The following is a 26,558-nucleotide window of genomic DNA, read 5'->3' on the forward strand; positions in this document are numbered from 1 at the left end:
TGCCCACCGTTGAGACCTCTCCGAGAAACGGACACGTAGTAGTATATAAGAGCCTTAAGTGGTCAAATTTCACTTAACACACATTATAAGAGTCTTTTATTCATCTCTTCTTTTGTTTATGTCCATATTGATTGAGATAATTAATCAGTTGATGGATAGAAATTGATCAGCCGCAGTTATTTAGTTGCTAACATTCTTAACTGAGTTCATGTTCATGCTAAACATCAGTTTGGATCGTCATTGTTACCCGTTAGCATGAGGACAAATATATTTTTAGCTCAGCGATCTTAAGGAATTTAATGTAAATATTTATGTGTTGTTTACTGATTACACAAATGTCATCATGACGACTTTAACTGAGCCTCTACAAAGTGACACAAGTTATTCCTCTCTTTCTGGAAGCACTGGAACAAATGCCTGTATTACAGTGATCGTATTATTTTGGATTGGTGGGCTCCTATGGTTGTATTTACATGTTGTTGGTTTGTATTTTATTTTATTTTATATAGATACGGACCTTTGTGTCTGCAATAAAGTTAAATTGAAATGGAAATGAATTGAATCGAAATGTCTGCCATATTCTACTTTGTGCAACGTGCAAATGGAGGTTCAACACTGTAAATTAGATTCCTATATTCACAGTAGCAGCAGAGCTAATAACACCTTATTACCCTATCATTTTTTATCTTCATCACAATATTATTTAATTAAGTTATCTTCCCACAGCTCTCAACATTCAAACCCCTCCTTTAACTCATCATAACCTGCAAGCAAAACAAGTCTGAATATGCCTCTTCACTGTGTCAGTGTTCATAGCTCCACTCCGGGTTCTGGCTTGAGCTTCCCAGTCAGTCACATTCCAGTGTGTGACTGCAGGTACGAGGCTGATGAAGAGTGAGGTAAAGAATAAAGGGATGAAGAAGGGAGAAGAAAGTGGCGAGAGGAGGAAAACAACCCACCAATGAGGAGATGATGGGGGTTCAACGCTACTGGCTGCTCTTGCTGGTGCTTGATTGCCGTGAGTGGATTACAGGTAGCCTGGTGGTAGAATGTGCAGATGTGTGTGTGTGTGTAACTCCTCACACCGCACCCTGAATGAGTCTGGGTTGTTTGTGGTTGTGTAGCTATGTGTGTGTGTGTTGGTGTCAATGTGTGGCTTATGTTAAGTCAAGGAGTGTGAATATGCAGTATACAGCAGCTGTGGTGGACTGGCCTCCTCTGGGGACATGTCTCGTCTTGTCCTCTCAGCTCAACTGGAGCCCTTGGGCCAAACCTCCCTTTAGGACAGTTGTAGACTGAGGTTGGCTTACTCAGTTGCACTAAGTGGGGTCTACCTGATTTTTAAAGGTTTAAGAACATGTGATTAACTCAGGCGGGGCTACGGTGAGTAAGTAAAAACACCTTGTACGAGAGGGGGCATGTTTTTGCATTAGCCAGCACTTTCACAGTCAACACTCTGCAAAGAAAGTTCTCACAAAGATTAATCAGGTGACTGTAAATCTCTTTACAGGAGTTGGTTGAAATCCATTATGCTATTTAAAGAAATAAAAGAAAAGGAAAATATAACCCTAACCCTATACATTTTCAAATGTACAATATTACAAATTATTATAGTGACCCGTATTATCAGAAACTGGATATCTGAATTTGCCCATGGGGATGAATGACTTGACCTGGCTTACCTACCTAACTACCTAAGTATACTTATCTACCTACTTATCACAGGACTCTCAGATTTCTGAGTGTGCCCTTCAGTGTCTTAATCAAGAATTCACTGTGCTGTAACTAACTAAGTAAAAGATCTATTTGCAGCAAACGTTGCGATATGGAATATGGTATCCGAACACAAATGTATTTCATGATAGTGACTTTACACTGTACCACAAATAAAGACTAGTTTCTCCTAAAACATGAGTTGTATAACACTTGATACTGAATGAAAAAATAAGCTAGTAATTGCCAAAAATATAAAAGAATGTCTGTTGTTTGATTATAATTGTGTATTTTAAAGTCTTGAATAGTAAACAATAGCTAGTTTGGTGTAAATATGGGGAATTAGAGTAAGTAAAGGGAGAATTAATAAACATGTTTGTTAATTGGGTGTTTACCTCCAACTGCAACATGCTATATCTATTTTTCATCAGAGTACACAATGAGTTACCACGGATGGCACAAAGCGGAACTAAGACACAATAACATATTTCAAACCCACAGCTGCTGACACATTTTGTCATGAAAATAAAATAATCAATAATATCAAGTGAATATGCTATTGATTGAGGGGAATGTTTGTAATGGCGAGTCAGGATCTTCTAAGAACAGAAGCATATCATCTGCGTAAAGACTGATTTGGTGATTTGAGGAGCTGCTGCGAATGTTGCTTTAGAGAAGTACCAGAGTAAACACAATTGTTTAAAAAAATATGCCTGGTGTTTCTTCTTTTTCTCAGGTGCTGGGAGTGACATCAGTCCATATATAAAGCATTATGAGGGTTTGTCGTATGACAGAGAGGATATTCACAGGATGCACTTGAGAAGCAGGAGAGACACACAACCTCAGGAATACACACTGCAGCTGGATTTGACTGCTTTTCACAGGTAGCTTCATATTTGTCTCACATAACTGGATAGATATTTCATTGATAAACAAATGGTGATGTTCTGTTTACAAACCAATAACAGATGTCGATGATAAGTCAGTGATTGGTTCATTGAGCTGCTGTTGACTGGTCTGCATACCTTTCACCACAGTACAAAGCTTTGACCACAGCTGTTTGTGTCTTTGTTTCCTCTCAGAACTTTCCGTCTGCGTTTGAAACGAAGTGCAGCAGCTTTTTCCCGGAATTTCATGGTCGTCAGTGAAAATGGTTCCACAGCTGCTGACCTCTCCCACTTATACTCAGGAGTCCTGCAAGGTTGGTGCAACAGATGAGCTTTATTTAATTCAATTGGATTGATTTCACAGGAATTAAAGTGATTAACCAGATAACATAAAATTAATTTATAACCAGATTGGTTCAGATCAAACATCTGGATGAAACATCTGGATGAACTCCTATTTAAGAAATTACTCATTATTGAAATGTTAGCTATTGAACTAAATTAGGGTCATCTAACTTTTGTTTTGCCTCATATATCACCTCTTGTATCTCTCTGAGGATTCAGCCCTGACTACAATCTCTACAATTCTCTTAGTATCCTACCTAGTAACTGTCCGTCTCACTAATCTCTTCTCCCTGCTCATTCCCCACCTGTCTGTCTGACGTGTGATCTCTCTCGACCTTGTCTTGCAGGGGAACATGGCTCAGTCTGCCATGGCTCTGTGTTACAGGGTCTATTTGAGGGAACCATCCACACAGACAACGGGACTTATCACATAGAGCCCGTCCACAGATACACCAGCAACCAAACAGACCACCACTCTATAATCTACCATGAGGATGACATGGGTAAGACAACGTTCATTTTTCCACTGGGGGGGGGGGACAGAACATGTTGCCTCAGCAAACATGTTCATGCTTCTCTTGGCTCCTTCGTAACATTTAACTGCTCACCAGGTTCCATAATAAAAAAAAAAGATACTCTTGTTCTGTTCTGGCTGAAATTCTCCAAATGACAATCCAAAACCCAGCTGCTTTTCCTGGCTGTCGGATGCTGATGGCTAGAGCACAAGAAGGAATTCCACGCTACAGTAGATCTCCCCCAACTTTTTGATTCACAGCCCTCTTGATGCTTTCGCAGAAACTACAACTACAGTATATATCTAATCCTCATTGATCCACGTTCTCACACGGCTTCTGCAGCTGCGGCTACAGCAGATACAAAGGTTACCAGGTTAAAGGAACTGGCCTCACCCTTAACTAGTAGTAAGAGTGTAGTTATGATTTCACAGAGCCTATTTAGAGCTCTGCGGGGGTTGATGGTTAGGACTCACCATGGGCACCAGCCAAAGAAAAGATAAACTGAGGATGGGGTGACTTTTGCAAGGGGAGGAGGAGGAGAAGTAGTCAGCTAAAAAAAGAGGAAGACGAAACAGGAGGAGGAGAAGTAGGTTCAGTATGAGGTGGCTGCGTGGGCACATTTGCATAGAATTACAATATTTCCAAGATATCTTTTTCATGGAAACATGGAACAGATTGTGCCAAAAACGCCCGTCCCCACCCCCCCCTGTGTTTGTCATTAGGTCCAAACAGACACTGTGACTGCCTTCCTCCCTTCCTCCCTGTGCCCCCCGCCATTTATTCAACCCCTTCAGAAGCGTAGCAAAGTTTAAATTACATAGCCTTGCGACTGACAACATCCTGTTCTTTCATTCACAGGCAAGCGTATCTGCAGGAAACTGTGAAAGATCAGGCAGATTACATTTTGATTAACAATCAATGCTTCCAAACAAAGTGATAAATTGGGACATGGAGGGCTGAAGTACTGCTTCCACTCCTGTGTGTATTTTCGCTTCCTTAAAGTTAAGTAACAGACCTTCATTCCCCTGGGACAGAGGAAGTCAAGAGGTTTCACCTCTGACACACATGGCAACAAAACTTAACTCCTGCGCAGTATTTATAATATATGATTCATAGAACATCTGAATAGAATGTTCATGTTCAAGTAAAATACATTCAAATTGTATTAAGAATATAAATAAAAGAATGTGATTTTGTTGATATAATGATCATCAAAGTGTACTATACTATTCTATTTCAGTTAAAACAAGTGAAACATAGTTATGATTGTTACGTGGCGTGTGTGTGTGTGTGTGTGTGTGTGTGTGTGTGTGTGTGTGTGTGTGTGTGTGAGTGAGTGAGAGAGCTAAATCAGACCAAACTTCATGTGATTTTCCTCCTTCCAACGTCTATAAAAGGTTAAGAATTAACTTCACATTTCCTCGAGGTTAACGTAAACTAAAAATCAGCAGACTTCTTGTTCATGTTTAACTACTGACGTGTTGATTACTTCCTCTAACTTAGAGTGAATTAACCGTCAGTGAACTTGGTTGGGATCCGGTTTTATCTTCCTCATGAGTTGAACATTCAAGGATCAGGTTTCATTAAGATTTCACACATATATATTCTTCATTTTCAAACATCTATTTCCTCATGTTATTTGAGGTCGATACAAGCAGGAGGGTTTTGAGAAATGTCTCGGGTGAACACTGGCTTTGAGATGTTGCAGTAATGTCTTCAGCTTATCAGTTCTTAGCATTAGTGCGAAAAACACACAGCTGTTAGAGTTCCTGCATGCAATACTCTTGGAAAGTACCCGGAAAAGCACATTAACCCTGATGGAGGCTTCATAAATTATGTAACTGGGGAGGATTCAGGTTGATTGAGGAGATCTGGACACATGAGATAGAAAACATCCCACAAGCGTCTGAATCATGTTGTTGTTGGGTAGATCAGAGATTCCATTAGCAGTGGTGCGCAAAGACGATTATACAGAGGAAGTGGGAGGAAGATATCTATACGGAACTGAGTTACGTTTCCATGTTTAGGGTTATCTGGCATTTTTGATCTCACCAATAGGGCACTTTAGAGTGGCTCAAAGTGGCTTGAAGAACTCACTTGCTCTGACCAAAGATACTTTCATGAGAAATTTATTGGCAGAAACTTGAAAGACAAACATTGAGGTGTCGTATTATAACACCCAGACACACTGCTTGGAAAATACTAAAAGCCAAAGCAGTGCCTGAGTTGTGTCTGCCCCCAAGAAACAATACTGCGTAACTATAACAATATAAACTTGCACAAGAGTGGGATTGAAAGTGTCATATATGCAAGTGTGAGGTGAGATTGTAATTCTGTGTTGCTGTGACGCCCATTCATAACTGTCACATACTCAAAGCTCCCTGCTGGAAGGAGACCTGAGGCTCTGGCAGACATTTTCTACATTACTCTCAACGGTTGAACTCGTTTCCAACTTTCGAAATGTGACACTAATTTTTCATCTGGGAAAATCCTTTTCTTTTCTTGGCTTGTGGTCGTACAGCAGTTTGTCCCGTCAAGAGAGCCTCTCACAGGCTTATTCTCTGCTCATTCCTCTGGAGAAAAATTAATAAATAAAGTCTCTAGTTGCTACTTGGGCAAGTAGTGTCATTGGCAAACTGAGAGAAAAAGAGAGAGAGCGAACATTGGCTTGCAGAAAGGTCTGGAAATAATTCCATCAGTGGGTCGACACCCGGCATTTAGGCCTCCATCCACCTCCCCACACAGCCCACCCCCACTCATGCCATGTATAGAACGACTTGCAGGGTTGTGATTGGCTGAAGGAGTTGTCGTTGGATGGTCTGATCCAATCGTGTGTTGTCATTTTGGGTCACCAGCTAACTGACATCAACATTGCCTGATTCTGTCACTCTCTCTTTACTGTGAACGACATGTGAAAGTGATCATTATGTCATGTGACTTTACTGTACGTGTGGAATTTAAAGCCATTTTTTCTTGATTTACGTAGCTGGGAAAGTTTTTTGTAATTTTTTTTTTAATGGCTATGAAAAATGTCCAGTCCTTTACATCTAACTTAGATAGTTTTCTCTTTATTCATAAACCCCCCACAGCTCCTCGCCATAACCCTCACACGCTCTTTTGCAATGAAGTCCTTCTGGCGTTCTTCAGACTTGTCCAGTACAATGCATTGAACCAGTTTATGCAAATATAACTGCAATCCCATCCTTGTTGTGTCAGTCTGAGTGAGACAGACGTCCCAGGGGTGTTGCAAATCGCAGACGATGAAATTGTTTTAGTGAAATCAAACCAGAAGCCATCACAGCATTTTCCACAGGCTGCCCCCCCCCCCCCCCCCCCCCCCAACTCGAGACCCCTGCACTGATTTCCACATGTGGGTCCTCTATTTATCAAGCGTCTGAGAATGTGTCTGTGCTTCTGCCCATGTTAGCTGCTCGATGTGTTTGTCACTAAGGAGCTGATTCCAAATGATTTCTGCACTTATTGTTTCTGCATGACAAACAGTTTAAACTGCAGGCAAAAGACCGATAAATCATTTTGGCCCCGAAAAACGATTGGATATGTGTGGAATGTCCGTTGTGTGTCAGAAACGTCCGACACGTCCACTCTCTCGCTGTGAATGTTCCTGATGTAGCGGGTTCACAGTGACCATTTGTATATTACACCATTTCAGGACATTTTACATGGGCCCTGGCAGTGAAAGTTGAGACAAATTTGTGGAGAATCTTACTCAAACAGTCTTATTAATATCATGATGTACCTCACCTCCACTGCACAAATACTCTCCTGACTGATAACGACTATATTTGCACAAAGGCTGTGACCCTGGTCCACGTTACAGGTGTGTTTATTTGTGAGCTGATCTTTCATAATATCCTGTTTCCGGTAGAGGGTTAAACCAAACCACATGTTTTATCTTCCTCCAATTATTCATTCATTGTTTTATTTGGGGACACGCACGTCCACAAGCCAATGAGTCATCATGGCTTTAATAAACATTCCCCCAACAGAACAAACATGTTCAGGTTCAAACTCACCCACAACATTGTTTGCCTGGTTTTGTTCGTCTGTCACTGTGTATCTTTGTGTGTGATTTACTAAACAAGGGTCAATTGAATCCTTTGAGTGTACGTGGGTCACAGTGTCTGTTTGTTTTTCTGCAGTCCTGCCACTCACGACATCCGGCTCTGGTGGAATCTGTGGAGCAGATCGTCTGAACGTCCTCGCCCAAAGCCTCAGACCCGATGAGGTAGGGCTCTCCAGACATCACCTCAGTGAAGACACACAAAAACACACTGGCCTTCATTTTCTTTCTTTCCTTGGCTTCAAAAGTTCTTCGTCTGCAAAAACATTTATAGCCAATTCACTCCAACCCAGGAAATGTTTCTCTCAGGGGATTTCACAGACGAGTCCTTTAAAAGTGATCTAATTGATGAGGGTAATCATTCACTCTGTCACTTTGATGTAGCTTGCTTGATCACCAACGGCAAATTACATGGCCATAAAGACGGCTGTGTGGCACTCAGTAGAGCAGATATTCCACAAACTCATAGATATCAGTCCTCTGAACATGATTGACTCATCAAGATTCATGAATTATTTCCTGATAAATCAATGAAAGCGTTGCAAACACCTTATCTCACAATGTTAAAGTGAAATAAACCTGGATCTGTCCCCTGGGTTCGCGGTTAGGGTTTTTTCTTGGATCCATATCACATCCTTTGACCAAGTTTCATGGTGCTCTGTGAAGTTGTTTTTGCGTAATCCTGCGAACTAACATACAAACAAACAAATGCAGATGAAAACATAACATCCTTGCCGGAGGTAATTAGACAAAGCACATTGCACAGAGACGAGCTGCTTCTCTGTTGACCTAACCTACATTGACGAAGACCTGAATACTTCCTTCATAAAGAAATGACAAAAACATGTATAACGGAAAATAAACATCTGCAAAGTCCATTCAGTGTATCTGTCCCTTGGGTGTCCCATGTGTGCGACCGACGAGGTGGTGGTCTCAGTGTCCATTGTCCACGGTGGTAGATGTCTGGACATTGCTGCGGGTCCATTCTGAACAACATGCCTGCTGGTGGAGATAATTTCCACTGTGTGATAATGAAATGGTCTGAGCAGATGTAGTTCCCAGAGGAGAGTCCAAGTTGCGTTCTGGTCACTTCACGCCTGCTCTCCTGCTGGGACACTGGTATCAGCAGTGTGCCGACATGGAGACTCTGTGTTTAACGTCTTGAAATGATGTGAACTCATGAGCTTCACCTGAAAACCAGGAACATATTAAACCATAAATCTGAGGAGACGTTTAAATGAATACTTGGGACATGGCAGGCTTTGCCATTAATCTTCATACCATCTGACCAACTGCAATCTGTCTGTGCAACTTTCTCCTACAGGAGGCGCCAGCGAGACGGTCTAGGAGGACATTGGATGAGTCAAAGACCAGCTGCTTGCTTCACCTCCATGCCGACCACTTCTACTACAAGAAGTTCAGGTCTGTGGAAGCAGTTGTGGCTCAGGTGATAAGTTCAAATCTATAAACATCATAGATCACTTTGACAAGATGTGATACTTCATATGAACCAAATCCACATAAATCCTAATCCCTCACACCTGTGGACTGAGACTGGTGTATTTAGATGCTGCTGATACCTGAGCTGCCCGATGTCAAGGCCTTTAGAAAACAGGGCACACCAGAGCGTAGTGTAATGGAAAATCAAGCAGGAGACTCGGAACACAACAGGATTTCCTCAGCAGCTGGTTGAGCAACCCATGCTTTGTTTACAAACCTGTGTCTGAATATAGTGTGCTGTTTTCAGGGTACATGCTGCCACTATCAAGGGTCAGTTGACGTAATTCTTTGTCCTAAAATCTTATCTCAATCAAACAAGTACACACGAGCATGTGTGTTTACAAAAAAAATCAAATACAGTTTAAAGTGTTTCAGCTGCTATTCAACACTATAGATCAGTGTTCTGTCTTCTGTCTTGAAAACCGAATTTAAATCTTTTTAGTTTTAAATTTATTTTTATTTATTTGAACTGATCCATTCTGAGTATTCTGTAAGCTCACAGTGAATCTGTGATCACAGGTGAAATATTCCAAAGAAACATTTTGTTTTGCAAGGGTGGTCATTTTTCAATTTAAAAAAAAATATATCTTTATTTAAAAATCATTTCAACAAAACAAAGACACAAAGTGCTTCACAAATTAAAAATTAAAAACATGTGAAAACGGATTAAAAAGAAACATGCATATGAAAACACAGTTATAAAATAATAAAAACTAACCATGTGACAGAAATTTAAGCATGACCAACAATCACAATAAAAAAAAGCTGGTAAAATCAGGGACTGGGCATTTTAAACTTTGATTTAAAGGAGGAATTTTATATCATTATTAGAAATTGAAGTGCAGTATATGAAACTATATGAACGACGGGTCGGTTGCTGCTGCACGGCGAAGTAAAGGGCTCAGTGCCATGATCCTGCTCAGATGCACACAGCTGTCATGGTATACCTCACACGGGGAGTAGAGAAGACGTTGAGAACTTTCTCTGTCTTCAAGGACATGGAGTGCTGACATTTGGCCAAAGGCTCCGTGCCAGATGTAGAGGCCTGGCACAGAGGCACCCAGCAGCTGAGCGGGGGGGGGGATTTCACTCTGAGGTTAAGCAGGAGCAGAGATGATCGACTCCGGGACACACGGAAAAGGTTTTGAGAAAAATTGCTAAAACACCAGCTCTTCTGAAGATATAGTGACCTCCCTCTGCTATTTAATACACCCTGAGGTGGCTCATTACATTTAAAATGTCAAACGCTTTCAACCCTTAATCCCATTCTCTTGACCTTTGACTTTATTGAATTACTGAAGGATTTTCTCAGCTTCACAGAGCAGGAGTTGGTCAATGTGGTAAAATCTACCAATTTAACTTTCAGATGAATTTTCTTATACAGCTAGAACTACTATTACTACTATTTCTATTCTATTTCTTTTTCTTTGATTTAGAATCATTTTAGCGAATTGTTCTTAGAAGACTTAGCCAGGTTATAGTAAGACAGAACAAACATTTGGTCAGATCTTTGTGTGTAATTTGTATAATTAATCTGTGTCCATGTGTAGGTGGATATTACTGCCTTGATAATTTCCCATACAATATCAATGCGCCATTGTCTTTAAAGGAAAAGTTCACCCAAACACTAAAATTCACTTATTATATACTCACCACTATGCCAATGGAGGGGTGGGTGAAGTCTTTGAGTCCATTAAACACTTAAGGAGTTTCAGGGGTAAACAGTGTTGTTTGGATTTACCCCTGAAACTCCAAAAGTGTTCTGTGGACTCAAACACATCAGCCACCCCTCTATCGGCACAATAAACTGTCCCTTTAAATTAGGTTTCTGTTGTTCAATAGTTCAGTCACTTTTCACAGCCTAATAAAAGCTTAATATGCCCACAATGCACCGGACCACACGTTATTTTAAAACCTTTAAAAACACACCCAAGGGCGCAAATTAGTTTTCTTTAAAAACAACGTGGGCATGAGCAGTAAGCAACTGCGTCAGTTTGAAATGACAGACGTCTGGTGGAAGAGCCCACTGTGTTAAAAGCTGCCTGTCTGCTGGCATGTGTGCGTTGTCTCAATGTAACACTTCAACAAGTGTCTGTCTGTGTTCAAGTGTCTTTGTCTGAACGAAGCTTATGTAATTGGGGTCAGAGGTCACATGAGAACCTCTTCAAATCCTGAGTTTAGCCAGGTACTGAATCCAGAGGAGCAACATTAATATAATTTACTTTTAATTTGCTCTAAACTAAAACCAATACACAGTATTTGTTTTGCATTCCATATTAGCTAGGAAGTTCTGAGCTTACAGATGTTGAATGTCATCAACTTGATTCACGTTCATGCTCCCAGCAGCTGAGCCGGGGTCAAGTTGGGACGAGTTACACTTTTACCTTGTGTTTTTCCTCTCGTGGAGTCTGTTCTGCATCTGTGCTTCTTTTTAATTAAATTTCTCAGTGGTCAAAGGCAGGTCAGTCAGTTTGTCCTTCACTCTTCTCCTCCGCCACGCTGTTATTTTCTCTCCAGCTTTTCTCCTGCTGTCCGTCCTCTCATCACCTCCTCCGCCCCTCCTCAGATTCTTTCCATCTTAAACACTCACACTTGTTGTTGTCCCAGAACCAGTCTGTTGTTACAGCGGGTGGGAAAATATCGTGTAAGTGATGCTGGGATGTGATCTTAGAGTGTAAAGAAAATGCTTGCGTCAATCACAGCTGACCTGGTTTCAGTGTCTCGTGCAGCTAAGGTGTCAATATTTACATCTATGGTAATGTCCCAGCGGGCTGCTCTCCTATATTTCTATCTCCTGCGGTATAGACTAAGACCTGCGCATGTGACTGGTTTGCACGTGGCTCTCTGAATGTGACAGGCCGTGCTACCCACTATGGAAACAACCTGCGAATAACCAGGCGTTAAAGATGACCTGTCATGATCCTTTTATAAATCAGGAGGGGGACTTGATTTATACGTATGTTTGGGCACCAGAGTAGAATCAGGTCAAAAAAGTCGAACGTATTCTGAAAACGAGAACAGGATGTTAAAGATTTGCTCTTGTGATTGTCGAACCCCTCTGTCGGTCATTGAGTTGTTCTGTGTAACCAACCTTGGGCCTCCCACTGCCTGAAGGATCAGGAACAGGCAAAGTTGCTGAAGATATTTCAGACAGTTTTCTCACACAACCTGTTATCTGCCTCAGGTGGCCTCCTACATGCAGGCTGTGAACGACGTCTTCGACAAGGTGAACTTCGATGGAGTCAAGCTGATCAACTTCAAAGTGAAATCTCTCAGCGTAAGAGCCTCCTGTACTCAAATAAACACAAAAATCATAGAATGACTGCGTTTACCATGGTAACAATCTGCCTCATTCTGAATAGGAGATTACAGTGATTGTAAGGTTGACATGAGTTGCTCATAGAATACTCCATTCATTTTCCCACTTACACGTGTAATTAGTTTCATGTCAACATAGACAGATTCTTTATTTCCCCCCAAAGTGTCACCATCACAACCAGCACCTAAACTTGCACCTGAAGCAGCTCCTGGTTGACAGAGGGAGACATTTGGTCCAACATCACGTCCGATGTTCCCGTGACCTTTACGAAAACATTGCAATGTTTGCACCCATTTGAAAACTTAACTGATGGGACTTCATTAAAGTATCAGTCATCTTGTGTACAACCAAACTCAGGACATGCATCGTCAAGTAGATGACTGCCGTATGTCCATGTTGCAAAATGCAGTGAATACTCCACATGTCTTTTTTGATGATTGCTTATCATACTATACTGTTTACATTATTATGTTAATAGTGTTAATATAGGAATATTGGCGTGTTAACATGTTTACTGATGCACCTCAGATGCAGTCAACTGAAAACTCCATACAACCAGTGATCCTGCCTGTCACACACTAAATTCCTTATCCCCAAACATGGCATGACCCTGTTAACATGAATAGGAGTTTTTTCAGTAAGGCATTGATTAGGATAATCAGGTTAAGCCACTGGGTGTCAGGCGCTGCCCATACGTCTCCAAATTAGTCGTACTTTCTCAGCTCTGTGGAGCAGTGAGTGAATGTTTGTGGCCTACGGCTCCTCCATTGATTTAAGAGTGTGACTCCCGTTCTTCCTCAGGTGATCACAGAGGAGGATAAGAGCAGTCCTCTGAGTCCTAAGTTCATCGGGCCTGAGAAGCTGTTGAGTCTTTACTCTGAGAGCAACTGGGGGAACTTCTGTCTGTCGTACCTGCTCACTGACAGAGACTACAGCGGAGTGCTGGGACTCGCCTGGGAGGGCAGGGCCGGTGAGTCACTGTGTTAAAGTGTCCAGTATTACACACTGCGCTGCTCCCTCTCCGGCCTGCATGTGTGGCACAGGATCACTGCAGGTTACGTTCAGTGTCTCCAAATAAGTGCCACTTGTTTGAACCACGACAGAGCTGAAGATGATTATAGAAAAGGGAGAGCGGGTGTAAAAACCTCTACAAATAAACACTGGATCTCTAGTTCATGTTTGCCAAGGAGATGCAACAAGTTGTTTACACTGCAGCTCCAATGCTTCTGAATCCAACCTTGGCTGAGATGATGTTGTGGCACACAGAGCTGCAAGACTTATTCAGCTTCCATGTCAGGCCTGTTACTCAGGCAGGGTTTTGGCTCCAGAGAGCAAAAGCAAAACGTGACTGAACTCCTCAATGAACAAACCTCAGTGATTTGCATAGAAATCTGCCTCGAACTATGTTTCTTTCCTCAGTGAAATCTGTAGGAAATAGAGACCAATATTATCACAAAAAGAGAAAGTTCTAATGTCATGTCATCGAATTTGTCGTCAACTGTCATTGATCGCATTTATAAAATCTGAATTTGATTTAAAGACTGAAAGAGTAAAAACTTTTTACCAAAAGTTACTAAACTTTCAGTCGACTTTTCCTGTTAGTTCATATTGTTTAATGTGTTAAAAATATCTGATCTGGGCACAGAGTTTTTGAAGTGGTGGAGGAAGTTGGTAACATATGTGGGAATTGTTGTGGTGGGAGGTTCTTCTTGCTTGTCTATAGGACATTGTCTCATACGGGTCTTTCGATTGGCTGAACAGAGGGGCGTGAGAGCCGACCACCAAAATGACATGTGATTAGGGTGCTCTGAACCTTTGACACACACACACACACACATACACACACACACACACACACATATATGGGACACATTCACACCACACCCAGACGTCTTAGTGAGGATCGGTGACTGCATTCCACAGCGTGATTGCCATGGTAACAGCTTATGTGAGGAACTCACACACACAGTGGATTCATAGTAGCAGTGACATTGTTGAGACTTCTCAGCCTCATGTGACCAAAAGAATCAGCCGAGCAGTAAAGGTGGATGATGTTTAACCTCCATGAAAACTCCAGCGTCTCACTCTCCCACTTATCACCAGGTCATCAGTGGTCTTGGGTAATGGAAGATAATTAACCACTACACCTTAAACTCCCAGACCCTGATGCCTCCTCAGCTAAAGCAGGGTACATCATGAACAAGCATGCAGACACACATACACACATACACACATACACACAAGACCCCCATCAATCACAGCGGTCTCCTCCACTGCCCTCTCCAAGTCGCGTGTTCATACGTCAGTGGATGGTTGGGGGGTTGGGGGGTCAGAGGGTTAGGGGCCAAACGTCTCCAGATTTCGACCAGTAAAATTCCTCTTCCTCCTGTGACTAATTGAGCGACAGATAGTAATTTTCCACACAATGTGTTTTGTAGTGTCTATGGGGTTTTACACCACTGGCTGGAATCACTGTCATGTCAGTGTGAGTTTTGGATCCTGAAGAAGAATTCAATTAAAAGTTACCGTGAATGTTGATTTTCATGCCTCTCTGGCAATGTGCCTGTTCATTAAGTGTAGAAGATCAGGTCAGGAAGTGCAGAGTAGTTATACAGGTTAGTCTGTGAGAGGTGTTGGGAAAGGAGCCGCTCTCAGATGAGATGAGTCTTCAAAAGGTTCTGGTTCTGGCCTCTGCTCGGATTTCTGCATCTGGCAGCTCGTTCCATCACAGAGGAGCACAAACAAGAATAGCCTGGGCTATGATTGTCTGGTGGGCTTACTTTTTGGCCAGAGTTTTTCTATTGCTGCTGGTAAAACAGCAAAACCTTTCAGAACCTCTCAGTCTCGGAGGAATGTGGCACCAGGACTTACTTTATTGTCCAGGTTTCTGTGACAAACTTTTTCTTTTGTATTTTCATAACTCTTACCATCCAAGTGTAATCCATCACTTGTGATAGGATAGGACCCATTGAGTAAACGTTTGGAAAAAGCTGCAGTTTTGCAACCTCTGTCAGAAGATTAACGCAATCTATCGGTTTTCAGACAGTTTGGAAAGTCTGTCTCTGGACAAAATCTGAAAGTATAAAAATGGTTGCAGTTATTCCCCAAGCTGTCTTTTGCAAATGTTATGTCATAAATTATCAACAAATCTGTTTTTTGGAATCTTAAAATGCTATCAACTGTGATTTTGATCCACATTTTAAATTGACTTGTTTTATATATATGTGTTTTCAATATCAACATTACTCTGATGAAGAGTTTCTGTACTTTGATTAAATGAATATGCTAACTGTTATCAGTTACCAGTGAGTGGGTCATATGGCCATACATTTAATTGTGATATATTTTTATATCAGTTGATATTGATAATTATCCGTATAAAAGTAAAGTCATTATTTCAGTTAAGTTTAAAGACTTGAAGGTTATGGTTTTAAACTCTTCTTTATGAGAAGAGAAAGACAACAGTTACAAAACAACAAAACACCCTATAAATCTGAGGCAGATAATTCGTTATACCCCCTCACTGTGTTTGCGCAATGTATAAAAATATATTGATACTTACTGGACTTTTGGTTTATTGCTGTTGATGAGAAACATATTGGGATGATTATTGATATTGTTTTATTGCCCAGCCCCATCAGTGACACACACAAAGAATAAAAACCCGGTTTAATATGATGTGTGATTCATTCCAGACACATTACGTCTTTGGTTTTCTTTGAAAAGCTCACTATACAATGGCAGAAATCCCACTGGAGTTTTCAACTTGAAGGTCAGTGAACTCTGGAGAGGAAGAGAGCAGTGAAGTCACAGGATGTTGTTAGATTATGTACCTGGGTCTGTCTGTAGTTTTCTGAGAAGTGTGAGCGGTGTTATTATAGGTCCGAGCGAGCGCCTCGTCTGTTTTTGCTGTTAAAGGTGAGACTGGGACACTCGGACTCCCTTCGCTATTGTTTGTTTGTCCATAATAAACTGTGTGAAAGAGATTTGTTTAGAGTGTGTGTGCATTAGGTGCAAGTGATCCTCAGGATTGTTTGTTTCGAGGGACCGTGTTTATCCAGCGAGCTAATAATAGGCGTCTTTCATTAAGGGTCCTTTCCGCGGCACAGACAAGCAGCAGGAGGAGGAGGCGGAGGAGAAGGGGACGCATTCACAGGCCCTCTCTGCTCCTGCTGCCAAAAACCACAGCACAGGCTTCTAGAGAAGTTCTCTTTCTAGGAAACCCAGCTCTTTGAAAAGCCCACCAGGGGGGCCATTTTAGGTCAAAAGCAGGGAATGCTGGAGAAATGCATCCAGAATTCTTGATGAAAGTGGCCAGGGGAGTATTGCTTGGCAGTTTTGAGGTATTAAATCACTGTCTTTTGGCTTTTTGCAGTGAGAGGCTCCATTAATAATGATAAATCCTCTTATTTTCCACTACGCTTTGCAATAAAGCTTACAAATCTCAGTGTTTTCCTATTTCTTACACAAGCCATTTGTGATATCAAATACAGAAAGTTAAAATAATCTCAGGTTACAGTAATGTTGCTGCAGGCTCTTTCACTTGAAATGTTGCCTTCTGACCCTCACGCTTCCCTCATTGTTTCTACAACACCAGAGATAGCGGGCACTTTTGTTTTGTGTTTTTCGACCTCTAAGCATCCTTCACTGCTCCTGGACGTCACCCCGACGCCCACCGCGAAACAAAAACAAGCCAGTGAGAGATCCAGATGTCCGTGACTGGTTCCCACAGTCCTCAATGACACAGGGTGAACTCAGATTTCTCTGAAACAGCATTGGCTATATGCAGCAGACGTGGACTTCACAAGCCAAACCCACCCCTAACCTCCCCCCTAAACGGTGGTGGTGCTGCCGACCTCATTGTGTAAGAGGTGTTACATATCGCAGCCCAGCCGTCCATGTGAATGTGGCCATGCAGCTGTTTGGAATTGTGGGAAATCGCTGTCAGGGATATTATGTAAACCGAAAGGTAAAGAGGTCCATCAGAGAGAAAATGGCTGTGGAGGCTTTGACCCAGGGGCCTCACAGGTCAATAACACTGCACTGTTGGTTTAAGGTATTTACAGTAGCTCACTGCCAATTATGAAACCATACTGTACTACAGAGTGACAATAAATAGTTTAGGTTAATTTGTAATAAATGTAAGCTAAATACTTGTTTTTAATTAGGTGAACAGCTTCCATTTCTATTGTGTCTCTGTTAAGTCTGCAGGGTCATCACATTTGATGCAATAGGAACTGGAAAGTGATCAAATGTGAGACTAGGATTTTAATACAGTCCACAAAACCACATTTACTGTAAATCCACCAGATTTACAGTAAACCTTTAATTGGATCTGCAACAAATTGCTCACACTCATAAATATGTCACCTAAATTTGTACAACTGTCTTCATGAGGATCCATGAAGCTTCTCAGAGAAATCAGAGAAACTGTCAAAGAAAAAAACCTTATCCCGCAATGTAAAAAACAATTCCTGGATTCTCCCCCTAATCCGATCCACACCAAGATTGAATGGTTTCTCTCCTGACCAACACCACACATGGGAATCCATTTGGTAGTTTAAGCATGATCCTGCTGACTGACAAACATGCAGAGGAAAACTAAAACATATGTTCGAAAACATGTGCTATGGCTTTGTGAGCTGTCAACTTTGCAGTCAAGGTTTCTTGACTTTACTGCTATCTAGTCTGCATCTAATCATTTTTCCATTATCAGACGCAGACTAGATAGCAGTAAAACTAAATTGCTCCCCAGTGACAGGTCATAAAAGACACAACCTGATAGCTCTATGTTTATCTTCTGTGTCATTCAGGTGACTGGGGAGGAATATGTTCAAAACAAACCAGGCTGCGTAACGGAGGGATGTCCACCCTGAACACAGGACTGGTAACGGTTCAGAACTACGGACAGTTCTTGCCCCCCCGACTCGTCCAGCTGACCCTCGCTCATGAACTCGGCCACAGCCTGGGATCTCCGGTCAGTCGCCGTCCGACAACCTCTTCACCTTCATCTGCCTGATTCACACAGTCCACGTTCAGTCAGTCAAATCAAACCAAACACTGCAGAGCACACAACAAAGCAAACCCCTGACATGCACCTGACGGTTTCAGTTTTAACAATACACAGAAATAAATGATGATGTGAAGTGGAAATGGCCAGGCCTAAGATAAAAAACAGAAGAGGATGATTTTTCAACATTTTTGCATTTTCAAGAATTAAGTCAAAATGTCATAGAAAAAAGACATAAATAGTAAAAACCAACAGAAGCGAACACATAAATACACAATTCAAGGGGCCAACTCTACATGTGACAGTAAGTGAGCAGACGATCAGGCGAAGAGTGGATGAAAGGCCGGGTTTATATTTATTGCCGGGTTGATGTAGATGGGAAACAGGTGTGAGGTGAGGAGGAGGAGGAGAAGGAGGAGGAGGAGGAGGAGGGGGAGCTGAAGAGGCTTAACCAGGTAATGAGGAGGAAGGACTAGAGAATGCCACACAGAAATACACAACATCGAGAGAGACAAGAGGGAAACACAGGAAAACACAGGGAAAGCTGAGGTTGCTGCCATGCATGGCCTGAACAGATATTTCAATATAATTCTTGAAATGCAAAAAAAACTCTGATTTTGTTCAACTTAATTCTCGAAATGAAAAAGAAAATCTTCCTCCTCTTGTTTTCTTCTCCTCCATATGACCTGAAATAGAACCCACACATTGTATTATTTTAGATTTGTAGTTTATATTTGTGGGAATGAAGAACTGTGTGAGATCATTTCCTGGCACTGCCTCTCAGACAGTGAATAATGGAACAACTGTGGGACGACATTAAAACAACCATGGTGATTTCACTGGTAAATGACCACATTTCCCTCTGTGGCGTACATTTATTTAACTTGAATGTAATAATAGAAGTCTTCAGATTTTACACCAACTCCAACAAAAAACCTGCTGACATGAATTTGAGTAATGAGGCTCAGATTTGACGTTTCGGGTTCAGCTGCAGTTGTTTTACTGTTTAAAGCTACTGAAACAACAGTTTTAGGCTGGATTATGGAGTGAGATTGTTGTGCATTAAGATCAGGACACATCATTAGTAGGGTAATAGTAAACAATATCATGCTGCTTTGTGGATGTTGTAGGTGCTGCAGGCTAGACAAACATTTTAAGGTCACATGGCAGGTGAGCAGTGTTGGGCACATGCAGTGAAAAATCTATTTATTATAATACTAGTGTTAGTAACCCCAGCTTCTCCTAAGTCTCCACACTCATACGTCACATGTTATGCAGTTAATGCATAGAAACAAACAGTAGACAAACAAAGTCGCTCCTCAGACTCTGTTTGAAACAGCGAGAATGGAAAACATATTAAAAAGCTTTATTTTGTCAGACATATTATGACTCAGCCCGATTTCAACCTCATAATATGGCAGAAACAGTTAGAACAGCACCTGGTACTCTTCATGTACGAGACAGCAGAAGTAGCAACAATGAAATAACTGAAACAGCATCTCCCTCAAGGCCCAACAGTCCCCTTGTGAAATCACATTTAAATTCACTAGATCCAGATTTTATTTTTATTTTGATCCATTAATTATTCTCTGAGGAATCAAAGAAAATGTTGAAGTGAATAAAAATCCTTGATACGCACTCAAATGTAATGAGTTCTTTCCTAACGAACACCACATCATTCCACCAAGTTTTGTGGTAATGCGTTAGGGGTAGTTTTTGTGCAATCCCACTAAAAGACAAGCAGATAAAATATTCCTTTCAGGAGGTACTAACCTTCAAAATAAGACCAATATAAGTATCATAAAAGAGAAAAAAGAAAATGTGGATGATGCAAAATATGTTCACTGATCGAGAACTGTGTTCAGTGGAGCTCAGTGTAGTATTTCAAATGTTTGTTAACATTTAGCCAGTTTAACCCTGAACTCCTCTCAGGGCCTCACTCAGCGGTGATTCAAACACATGTTAGTTCTACATGAGGCCGTGTGGGTTATGTGCTGAACAATAATTCAATGAATGACAATTGAAGCTTACCTCACGTATTCTCACAAACATGGCTGTTGGCTCTGCAGCCGGACATGCGTGTGTCACTGATGTGGATGATCCGAAATAAGGATTTATCCACAGTTTTTCTCTGGTATGTTTTTGCATGCAAGCCCTTGCAACACCCCCCCCCCCCCCCCCCGTTATGTATTCACACACATGCATACACCTGTCTCTGTGTGAAACAAACACCTGCAGCCTTTCCCCCACTGCCCAACGTGCCAGCAGGGCTTCCCTGTCCTTTGTCACCCTGCTCTCTGTTATTCACACTCTCACAGACCACAGGGTGTTGAGAGTCGCTCCTGAGCAGATTCGTTCTGCTGTATCAAACCCTGCAGGCCACAATAAGTTCTCCTGCTCCAGCCTGGTGTCTGTGCTCCTGTGACAGGCGTGTCTCATTGTTTCCAGGCCGGACTGGTTGGAGGAAGCACATGAAGAGATTATAAGAGCGGGTTTCAAATGAGATATGTGACCAGACAGTGAAAAGGGCGGGCAGCGAAGCAGAATGAACTCTGGATAAAGAGCTGCTTTAGCCTTTGGCCTACTTTCCCCTTTGCAACTGTGGATCTTTGCTATGGCTTTAAAAAGTTTGCACTGTGGATCAGTTTGTTTCATAGGAATATAAATAAGATCGATGTTCAACACAGGTCACAATCAGTACAAGCCAAAACATAAGATTTAAAGAAGATTAAAGAAGAAATTGAAATTACATCGAACTACAGGACAGACATACACAGACACACAGTTAACACAAGCGACTTTGTACAGAATACTACTAAGATACTGCTGATAATATATAGGCTGCTAAAACTGTGAATTACTTTTTATTTGTATCGTTTTATTATTCTTTGCACTATTTATTATTCTTACAGTTTTCTATCCTAGTATTTCTGTGACCATCCATCCATCTTCTGTTCTTCTGTTGAGGGTGCATGGAGCCAATTTGACTTTCTAAAGGCTGTGATTCAGATTTTAAAGTATAACAAAGATACCTGCAATCAACCTTGTACATGAATACAAACATTAACTGTCCACAATGACATATACCAGGATTCTGAACTAATAAAGGGAGTAAAATCTATATGTGATACTTGTGAAAACTGCAGAATAGTGAGTAAAACAATTCGTTTTCCCCACTGTTTCCGTCTGCAGCTGAGCGCTGTGAAAGAAAATTTCCAAAACAATTCATTTACTCTGTATCCAAAAACAGAAATATCAAAAAGTGTGTTCACAGGTACTTTCTGTTATTTTGTCTGTGTTTCAGCACGATGAGGGCACTAACTGTGGGGGCCTTGGCTCCAGCGGGGGGAAGGGCAGGTACCTGATGTTCCCTCAGGCCACAGACGAGGTGCGTGAGAACAACGACAAATTCTCCCACTGCAGCATCGGACACATCAGCAAGATCCTCAAGCTGAAGAAGGACGACTGCTTTGAGGGTGAGGAGGAATAAGATCTGAGGACGTGGTTTTGCATGTGCAGAATTTGGTTCAAATGTTTACACGGATCATGAGTCACTGTAAATCGTTTGTCTTGACTGTCAGTGTGTTCGTGTGTGTGTATACATGAATACACCTGCTGTTTGTGTTTATCTGTATGTTTACTCTGCTTTTGACCAGTCAGTGATCGGCCCATCTGTGGAAACCAGATTGTGGAGAAAGGTGAGGAGTGTGATGTCGGTCACAACCACAAGGACCTCTGCTGCTACAGCGCTAAAGAGCATATTGGAGTCCAGTGTCGCCTTAAGCCCGGTAAAGTCTGCAGGTAACGTGCACGTGCATTTATACACAACATGACAGTGTGTGTGAAGCTCTACCGAAGAAGATCACAATAACATGCAACATCTGCCTTCAGATTATGAACTGTACATAAAGATGCACGATTTGACAAAACATCTCGATCAATGACTTTGGCTCCAAAATGATTCTGTCGGCGCAAGTCTAATTCAGACTTGCTGTGATGGTTTGTTCTGGCATTGTTTCAGTTTGATATGTTCTTTGTGGGATATTTTATCTTGAGGTTGGAAAAGTAAACCTGTCTTTCATGACATTTCTTAACACAGCAGGATATCGTTTCCAACCTTTCTTCTCAACTGTTTTGTCTCTACTTCTTCCTAGTTCTGTCTCTGTCGGGTTAATATGTGGTTTTAACGAGTAGCTGTTGCCCTGACCGCATGTGTGCGGTGTCTTTTCTCTCGTCCGTCCATCAGTCCGAGTCAGGGCCTGTGCTGTGCTCAGGACTGTGGTTTTAAGCCGGCCGGTCAGACCTGTGATGAGGAGACGGACTGTCTGAGAGAGAGTGAGTGTTCAGGCCTCTCCCCTCTCTGCCCCGAACCATTAGCCAAGGAAAACCTCACCGTCTGCAGCAATGACACGCGAGTCTGCATGAAAGGGGTGAGGAGGCTGATTTACCATCCACCATCCACCATAAACAAGTCTACTATTACACCATCGCATTTGATCCGATATTGATAAGGGCACTGTTTGTTTCATCTTAACTTACTTTTCTCGGTAGTTAACTATGACAAAGTGTCCTCAGAAGATTTAACAGCGTAACTTAGATCCATTTCTCCTGAACGTATCTCTGTCTGTGGTCAAACCTGCAGGTGTGTGCCGAGTCTGTGTGTGTGAAGCACAGTCTGCAGCAGTGTGACTGTCCTGGAGACTCCATGAGGGAGAAATGCCACATGTGCTGCCAGCAGCCCGGTAACCACAGGGCCCATGTGTGCTCCAATACTGAGGAATGTGTTTACACTTTGCGGCCCAACAAATCAGCCTGTGTCAATTTGTACTGAGGTTACACTCGCACATTATTGTTTTCCATTAGATGACATCACAAGCACTTCAGGCTAACCCATCTGCTGCGATGGTCACATACAAGGAATTGGGTGTTTTGATGAATGTCACACTTTTGAAGTGTTTATTATTATTATAGGTTATTTATTATTCCAAGAAAAATTGTAGAAAGTTTTTACCATCAACAGGGCGGCAGAAGTTCTCAAATTAAACACTAAAGCACCCGAACTACTTGTTGGCGGTAGATTGCAACATACTACGCACTCTTGTGTTATTATCTTTTCTCTCTGTCCATGGCAGACAAGCCCGAGACATGTGCCAGCACCACCTCCTCCGTGCTGTCTCGTCACTTCCAGACCAAATCGTTGCCGCTGGTTGATGGCGCTCCGTGCTGTGGAAACCAAGGATACTGCGATAGGTTACACGTGTGTCGCCTGCTGGATGCCGATGGCCCCATCGCAAGACTGAAAAACTCCTTTCTCCATTTTGATGACTTCGATGACATAGGAGAGTGGATGAAGGTGAACATTTACTATGATTCGCCTTGATAACACATTTAGCGGATATGAAGTGAGGAAGGTTAAAGATCTCATAACACAAACAAAACTACAATGAACTGTTTAAGTTTGTGATGTCCTAGCATCAGCAGTCAGATATAGAAAGAGGTTTCTAACCAGTCTTAAGCAATGAAATTCACTTTTATTCAATCATCATAAAACTGTCAGTACCATGAACACAGGAAACAAGAGCAATGACAGATGTCGTTCTCTGGTTTGCTAAACACAATAAACAAAGGGTGAACTACGTCCTGCAATCAGATACCAAAGGTTAACATATCGATGATACAGGAAGAGACACAAATAACTAGGTCATGGAGCTCAAGGTGACTAAGTGTAACAACTGACAACTGAAAAGGGGAAACACAAGGTTATAAATACAAAGAGAACGAATTGCCAAATGAGTAAAGGGCAAAATCACAATAGACGAGTGAGTGGGCTCCTTTAGTTTAAACCTTGTGCAGGCTGCAGAGGCTGCCAACAGCTGCTAGGGCTGACTAAAGGATTCCAATCCAAAATGTGCCAATAAATGCTATCAACAAATATGTTTGCTACAAGGAATACACATTGTGAAAACACAATACGTGGGATATTTTAATCAATATCACATTACTTTTTCAAAACATCCTCTCAATCAGGTCCTCTTGTATTAACACTGTCGTTCAGATGTCTTTAATGCTTCAGCTGAGCTGCCTTTGAGCTTTAGTTTCACACGACAGCACGGAGAATCAGGAATGTTCACGTGTGTTTAAATGCAAGCATCAGCCATGACTGGAGGCAGAAACCAGCCTTCGCTTCAGGAGCCACTGATTTTATTTCACCAAACCAGTCTCGCTGTGTTGTATAACATGGACACGGAATTTTCTTTATTTCTCCTTTTATTGTATTTTATAGAAATGAGTTGTAAAATGAGATCAAACTGAACTTGTTACCAATTGTATTAAGCATTGCTGCACACAAATAACAGAACAATATGAAAAGAAAAGCAATAGTGTTAAATCCATTTTAAAGAAATTACTACATGAAATAATTCAATATTTAGTCTTACAATCCTACACTGTGCAGGTTGTTATCATTACAACATTCCTCGGTGAAAACAGATGTTCGGAGCTGAAGTGATAAACTTAAAGTCATTGGTTGCATTTCTTATTAATTCCAGATGCAGGTTCAGTAAGTCGAAGCCATACTAACGCCAATGCAATGGGATTAAAAACTGGATACCTTTGTAAACAACTGACTGATGTGTTGCTTTGAAATATAATCATCAGTAATCCAAACTATGCTAGATCTCCTTAGGTCATAAACCATATTGAAAAGACAATATCATGTGTGTGTGTCTGCAGGCTCATTGGTGGGCCATCCTGCTGGCTATCCTGACTCTGTCCGGAGTGATGGGCTGCACCGTCTGCCTGTGCGGCCGCCCCCTCGACACCAGCGACCCGGAGTAACCTCTAACTTCTGATCTCTCTAACCTCTGGGGAGACAACTATTCTCAGGATGACGCACACAGTCACTTAGTTTCATTTATAAGGGATTTTAAATGGTCAAGGCCACGTTGAGGAGATTCCTTTTTTCAACTTTGTTCCATATCTGCAACAGTGAGCGGCGTGCGGGTGACTTGTGAACGCCCCTCGCTCTGTTTGGTTAACTATTTTTCAACGTCATTATGCATCTGACAGCTCTTTTCCTTGTGTGACTTTGTTCCCATTTCAACATTCTACCGTGCCATCCATGTGTTGTGGAAACATTACTGTTGCTGTGGCACAGTCGGGCATTAGAGGGAAAACATACCCCACCAGTTCATCTACAGTCATTTAAAGCCAACTGTCCTGACGACTTGTGGAACTGCTTTTAGCTTGCTATGTCCTTTTGACTTTGTGTGAACTTGAGTGCTAATTTCAGCCTCGATAAACATCCAGCTGTCTGTCGCAGATATTTTTAATATGGTCACAGGATGATAAGATTACAAGTTGGTGGATCTCTACAGAGCCTGAGTAGTGACATTAACATTGTGTGTTTCAATATGGAAAATGCCCTAATGAGGTAATAAAGCAACACTGTGTTTATCATCTTAATGAGTAATACTGATGGTACCACAAGCAAGGAGGAGCAGAACACATGCAGGATCAGGTTTACAGTCTGAATGATGGATAAGCAGGTAAGTACAGACAAGAAGTAGATAGCAGGCACATAAGTCACATTGAGACAGACAGTTGGTCGGACAAGGCGCTGATAGAAATGCCTGGTTTAAGTGCTGGCTGACATGATGTCTAGCAGGGTTGGCTGACAATCAAGTAACTTAAAGCTCCATTGTGTAAGATTTAGGTGAATGGTATCTAGACATTGAATATAAAATAATCCCAGTGTTGTTTTCGCAAGTGTGTTATTATCTAAATTGTACAAAAGTTGTTTTCTTTACCTTAGAATGGACCCTTTGTATTTAAATACATTATACTTACATCGGGAGCAGGTCCTCTGTATGGAGGCCACCATGATTTTAACAGCAGCCCAAACTGGACAAACTAAACACCTCTTGAGTTCTTATGACAACTGCATGCTACCGCATGTTCTCCTTCATGTTTGGAAGGAGAGGGTGAGGTGAGGTGGTATTCAGCTGCAATATGCAACTTCACCACTAGATGTCACTAAATTCTACACACTGAAGGCCATGTAAGGTGGAATACATGCTAGCAGGCTGGAAGTTAGCCGACTGCATGCTAGAGGCTAAAGGCCAGGATGCTAGCTGACTGAGGCCTGGTGCAGACGAGGTCAATTGGTATTTTTCTGTTGATTATAGTC

The 26,558-nt window shown here is 41.7% G+C and overlaps 1 protein-coding gene across 2 annotated transcripts; it reads left to right on the plus strand.

The window, feature by feature from the left end:
* Positions 1–504: 504 nt before the first annotated feature.
* si:ch1073-396h14.1 (disintegrin and metalloproteinase domain-containing protein 10) lies at positions 505–25,830 on the plus strand. Of its 2 annotated transcripts, none has more exons than XM_061078388.1 (15): positions 505–1,033; positions 2,450–2,597; positions 2,796–2,914; positions 3,293–3,448; positions 7,621–7,706; positions 8,866–8,988; positions 12,226–12,318; positions 13,162–13,330; positions 18,174–18,337; positions 21,675–21,846; positions 22,027–22,171; positions 22,617–22,800; positions 23,013–23,112; positions 23,503–23,723; positions 25,103–25,830. In XM_061078388.1, exons 1-15 carry the CDS (start codon positions 970–972, stop codon positions 25,205–25,207), a joined length of 2,049 nt encoding a protein of 682 aa, XP_060934371.1. In that variant the 5' UTR covers positions 505–969; the 3' UTR covers positions 25,208–25,830. The 2 variants fall into 2 exon arrangements, with proteins under 2 accessions (XP_060934371.1, XP_060934372.1); XM_061078389.1 differs by having other exon boundaries at positions 505–1,018.
* Positions 25,831–26,558: the final 728 nt, after the last annotated feature.

The sequence above is a fragment of the Limanda limanda genome, chromosome 9 (genome assembly GCF_963576545.1).
Source record: "Limanda limanda chromosome 9, fLimLim1.1, whole genome shotgun sequence".
Classification (NCBI taxonomy): domain Eukaryota; kingdom Metazoa; phylum Chordata; class Actinopteri; order Pleuronectiformes; family Pleuronectidae; genus Limanda; species Limanda limanda.